A 4980-nucleotide genomic window follows, 5' to 3' on the forward strand; every position below is an offset into this window, starting at 1 on the left:
TATGTACAAGACTTTGAGTGTGTCCTCTGCTTCACAAGGGAACGCACAAATGGTAAATGCTTAAGCAGAATACTTTGAGGTACAAGTAAGACTTAATACATTTGGTGTATTGAATTAACAAAATGTATATTTCCACCATTATGGCACTGTGATTGTTTATCATTTATCTGAATTAAACTGTGTTCTTTAAAGGCTCAATTAGAATCTTTTTTTTTTTTTTTGCCATCCCTCTAGGATCAATGATATTGACCACTGGGACTTGAAATGTCCAAAATATACAAAACAAAATAAGAAAAGATATGTAAATAAGACTTGGATAATGGAGTTGCTTCCATAATAATGGCAAGCCTTTCAAGATTCTATCTGAAATGGATGAAAACATGGTGATTTATGCTATCTGGTATCTGCTCCTTGAATGGACAGGTTAGATGGACATGAAGATCCTATTTGTGTTCTTTCTTGGGGGTAAACTTTGTATCTGAAACAAATAAGTGAGTGTGAAGAAATTGATTTCAGTAAAAGGAACCAGAACATGATAGTTGGGAAAGAACAGTCTTTAAGTTGTTCCCTTTCACTTTCTTTTTCCCCTCCGCCGCCTCATCGCTCTCTTTTCCCCCCCAGTCTGTTCACTGAAACATCCGGGGATTTTTCATGAAGACCCTCTCGATGAAGTTCTGCAGCTCCTCTTCGCTGTCCTGTGGCGGCTGCCTCAGCGGACTGTAGTAATCATCTTCCCTGGTGACTACAGGAGCTCGGGCTGGGTAATAAAAGGACGGCCAACGGCGTGGAGGTGACCGGGGTTTAGGCATGGGTACGGCTTTGAAAGTCCGAGGGTGAGGGAAGTAGAGGTTCCGCTGGAAGGCTGGTTGGGCTCTTTGGCGAGACTGCGCCCAGGGACGCGACTTCCGTCTGGGGGAGTAATCAAAGTCATAGTCCAGTGAGTTTCCCAGGACATCATTGAGGGAGAAAGAGGGCTTGGAATAGTAGCGGGATTTTGGTTTTTGAGGCGGGATGTAGATGGGGTAATACCCTCTGTAGGGTTTTTGATAGAACTTGTAGGAAGGGTAGGTACGAAAGGGCCACTGCTGCCTCGTCCAAATGTCTTGCTTGTTGGGCTTGACCGAGGCCCTGTCTTTGAACCAGGCTTTTAATGGGTTCGTGTTCGGTTGAGGAGGCTTTGAGGGAGGAGGTTTACGTAACAGAGTAGAAGGTGCAACAGGGGCTGGAGGCGGCACGAGAGGACGTTGCCATGGGAGATTTTCAGGAGCATCTTTTTTCTTTTTTTTCTCCACATCGTTAATAATGTCCACCACATCATCAGCAGGAAGATGCAGCTTGCTTGAGATCTCAATCAGCTTATCAATGGTCTGTGGGTCAATGTCATCATCATCATCACTAGTGTCCTCCTCATCAGAGCGCTTATCTTCTGCACCATTGTTGTCTTGGTACTTTTTCTTGTCCTGTTTCACGATGTATTTCAGGAGCATGTCAGATGCAATGTCTGCAAGCTTTTCCTCCTCCGCCTTGGCTCTTTGTGCTTCTGCTGCCTGTCTGCGTACCTCCTCTTGCTCTGCTTTGGCCCGAGTTTCCTCTTCTTCAGGGCTCAGCTGTTCTTCGTCCTCCTGATCTTCCTCATCTTCTTCTTCTGGGTCAGCAAGGTTATTGGTAAAGTCATCCATGAAGTTGCCTCCTCTTTGTGAAGGCTGAATTTTGTTCTTCTCTTGTTCGATTTGCCACTTGAGCTTCTTCTTGGACAGGGCCAGGTCATTGCCTTTAGCTTTAGACTTGATCTCGTTGTTCATGAGGCCATTACGGTCCAGGTAATCAAAATACTCCCCACGGCTTCCCCTCTGGCCTGTGGACGTGTCACGCTCTCTCTTAGTGGCTGTGCTGTAGCTCTGCAGTTCCTCTAACACAGTCTCCAGATTCTTCACTTCCTCTGGACTCAGCTGCTCTTCCTCCTCCCCCAGTTCTCCTCTCTCTGGCTCCTGCCTCTCCTCCTCCTTGATCACCTCCTCTTTTGTGGCCCCCTCCTGTGGAGCCACCTGCTCTTTTAATGGTACCGTCTGACTAGTGGTGTGGCTTGTCACTTTCTCCGTTAGCCGTTCCTCTTCCTTAACCCTTTTTATCTCTTCTTCCTCCTCTCTTTCTTTCTCATCTTTTCCTTGCGCTGCAGCAGCTGCCATGACCAGCTCCAGCTCTTTGTGACTATCTCTGTCTCTGTCTGCACCCTGAAGATCCTTCTGCTTTTCCACTTCCATTCCCCCCTCTTCTCGTTCACTCATCTTTTCCTTCTGAGGTTGGTTAAGGGCCCCGAGAAGGACCGCTGCTAGGGTTCTAGGATCCACGTCTTTGAAAAGCTCATCCTCCTCGTTTTCATCATGTAGCGAGCCCTTTTCCTCTGATGGTTGAGTATATTGACTCTGTTGCTGAGCAGAGGAGGGTGCTGCATAGTTTTCACTTACTGTGTTGCTGGCTGCTGTCACTGGACTGAAGGTTGCAGGCTTGACTGTGAGACTAAATAACACGAACAGGAAAATTACGGGAACATTTAAAGTTTGTTGGCACCAGCTCATGACCGCACGTACGTGTTGAACCTGAAATACAGAAAAAGTGCATAAGTGGTCAAAGATCAAATCTGTTACAAAAAAGCCCTTGATCTCAAGGTGACCAAAAACAACTGTTGTCTATGCTTTATAGTTATATCATGTTTTTGATATACCTCTGTCATAAAAATTCTTGAATAAATGAGCTTGAGTAAAAACAGTCATGTGCATCACTCAGAATGAAGATTTTTCTCAGGTAAGATGGTGGACACATTCACTTTGCAGACTGCCTGAATGCATCACTCACTGTATATTACATAAAACAAAATTGTATGAATGACTTGTAATTGATACCTGAGTTGAATTGTTCATTCCTGTAATGGAAGAACTAATGACAATATAGACTTTAGTAGGCTGAATACTTTATTTTTCCTTGTCAAATGGATTTTTCTATTCTGAAGATATCTAACAAAGCATATTTATATTTTGCACAAACATGGTTTAATCATAGGAGGGAGGATATTTTGTTAAGCTTTAATTGATGTGTTATTGCCTGCTGCTTAGCTGATTTTGCAAAGGCGTTGTAATTGGCTCTGCGGCTTGAGCTGGTGCGGTTCGTGAGGACTCTGAAGCGCTTTGTACATGTGATTGCTCGCACACGCGGCGCGGTGCTAATAATGTATAGGAGGAAAAGCGCCTTAGCAGGGAGCCCTTCCGATGCGTGGGAGGTTAATGAGCAAGCAATACAAGGATGATCTGAAAATCTCAGTATGACCATGCAAAGCAAGTTAGAGCTCCAAAAAAAAAAAAAAACAAATACGAGTATTTCTCATTCATATGGAAAAAACACTCCATGAAATTTGGATTTGTGCCAACCGATGTATGGGTTTAGCCTACTCTTATAAAGTTTGATATCTGCGTGGCATGCACAATTTTCTTATTTTTATTAAAAAAACAACAGTCTGTTGCTCCTCTCAAATTTGAAAAGATCAACTTTTTGGTCTTATAAGAATCGAGTCTCCACGATATAACAACAGCTCTAACAGTAACACCCTCGTCCACTGCCTTAAATGACCGAGACATCTGGGAAGGTCTCATCAACAAAGAACGCAAGTAATCCAGCTCTAAGACGCCTTGTAGACGCCAAGTAGGCCTATAATCTTCTGCTTTGAGACTATTAGATTTGAGATTTAAACGTCTTCTATCGCAAATTTAACCCAATCAACAACATTTGAAAGACATGAAAACAGATAATGAATGTTCTGCTGTTGAATTGTATGTCAAAATTTCTCTGCTCCATATGAGCTAGGCTACTTATATGTATGTAAAATACGTCAAATTGGACCCCAGAAGGCAAACGTCAAAGCATGCAAAAGCAAAACATTGTTTTTATGTCAGTGTCTCTCGTGCGCTTTTGTGATTGGACTCGACGTAGGCTGGTTATTTTGGGCATCTAATGCTATGGTGATGAGAAATATGATGAAAGCATGAGCAAGGGCGTGGTAATAATTATTATGAGAGCTGTGCCATTGATCATAACCGTTACCTTCATCATTAATTATAAAAGTCATCAATGCAAAATTCAGTATCACCAAAGTGTTTTTTAATAAGTTTCATGCCTTCCTTCACAAATAATTGTTATAGCCTACTTTTACATTCTATATTGCTGCATTTTTTTTCATCAAGTCCCCTTTTTATATAAAGACTTAAAATGGATATAGCCTATTTTAGAATACATTTTTATTACACATGCCTAACATTTCTTTGTTATTTTATACCACCAAATGTAGCCTATATATATATATATATATTTTTTTTTTTTACATGTAAACTAATAAAGCAAAATCTTGATGCCTCAGTTTGCGTTTTTAATTCATGCGTCTTCTGTCTACATTATTATATACTTCTTTTCCCACGCCTTCTGCATTACTGTTCCCTGTTACTATAAAAAGAAAGCCGGGACTTACCGGGAATCCTGTCAGGGGCAGCGCAGTCCGACGCACTTATTGTGTCCTCTTCAAACTTTGTATTTAAGTTAAGTTAGTCTCGCGATTTACGTATACGAATCCACTTCAACAATACATGCTTTGTTTGATTCTTGCTGTTTTGTTTGTACAGAAATATCGTTTGTGTAAGCCGTATGGTTGGCTATTCTTGCACGGCGCTATGGGGATATTTTCAGTACCACGGTCAGCTCTCCGTGTTTTTATTTCGGCCCCACTGCGCCCACGTGACTGCACGTCACTCTAGCTCATTGACGTCACTGACTCTCTCCATTGATAAGAATTTTGGTGCTGATCGAACCCCGAGTCTTCGCTACGCTGCAGTGCCCAGATGAATGGAAGGAAACGGGATGAATGAAATAGTACTTTTTTTCCGCCGAATAGAGAGGGCTAGACAACACGGGGAGCGCGAGACCGGTCCCTTCCAAGAT

At 42.5% G+C, this 4980-nt stretch overlaps 1 protein-coding gene across 1 annotated transcript; it reads right to left on the reverse strand.

Moving 5' to 3' along the window:
• Positions 1–221: 221 nt before the first annotated feature.
• Positions 222–4729, reverse strand: vgf (VGF nerve growth factor inducible). Its single transcript, XM_081352442.1, has 2 exons — positions 4514–4729; positions 222–2597 (listed from the first exon to the last, which is right to left on the reverse strand). The coding sequence occupies exon 2, from the start codon at positions 2574–2576 to the stop codon at positions 627–629; it is 1950 nt and encodes a 649-aa protein (XP_081208568.1). The 5' UTR covers positions 2577–2597; positions 4514–4729; the 3' UTR covers positions 222–626.
• Between the last annotated feature and the right edge of the window lie 251 nt (positions 4730–4980).

The sequence above is a fragment of the Scardinius erythrophthalmus genome, assembly GCF_964197995.2.
Source record: "Scardinius erythrophthalmus genome assembly, chromosome: 2".
NCBI classification, from domain to species: Eukaryota; Metazoa; Chordata; class Actinopteri; order Cypriniformes; family Leuciscidae; genus Scardinius; species Scardinius erythrophthalmus.

Excerpts from the sequence above, each read along its gene's own strand:
- vgf (XM_081352442.1), bottom strand. The coding sequence starts at position 2,576 with ATGAGCTGGTGCCAACAAACTTTAAATGTTCCCGTAATTTTCCTGTTC.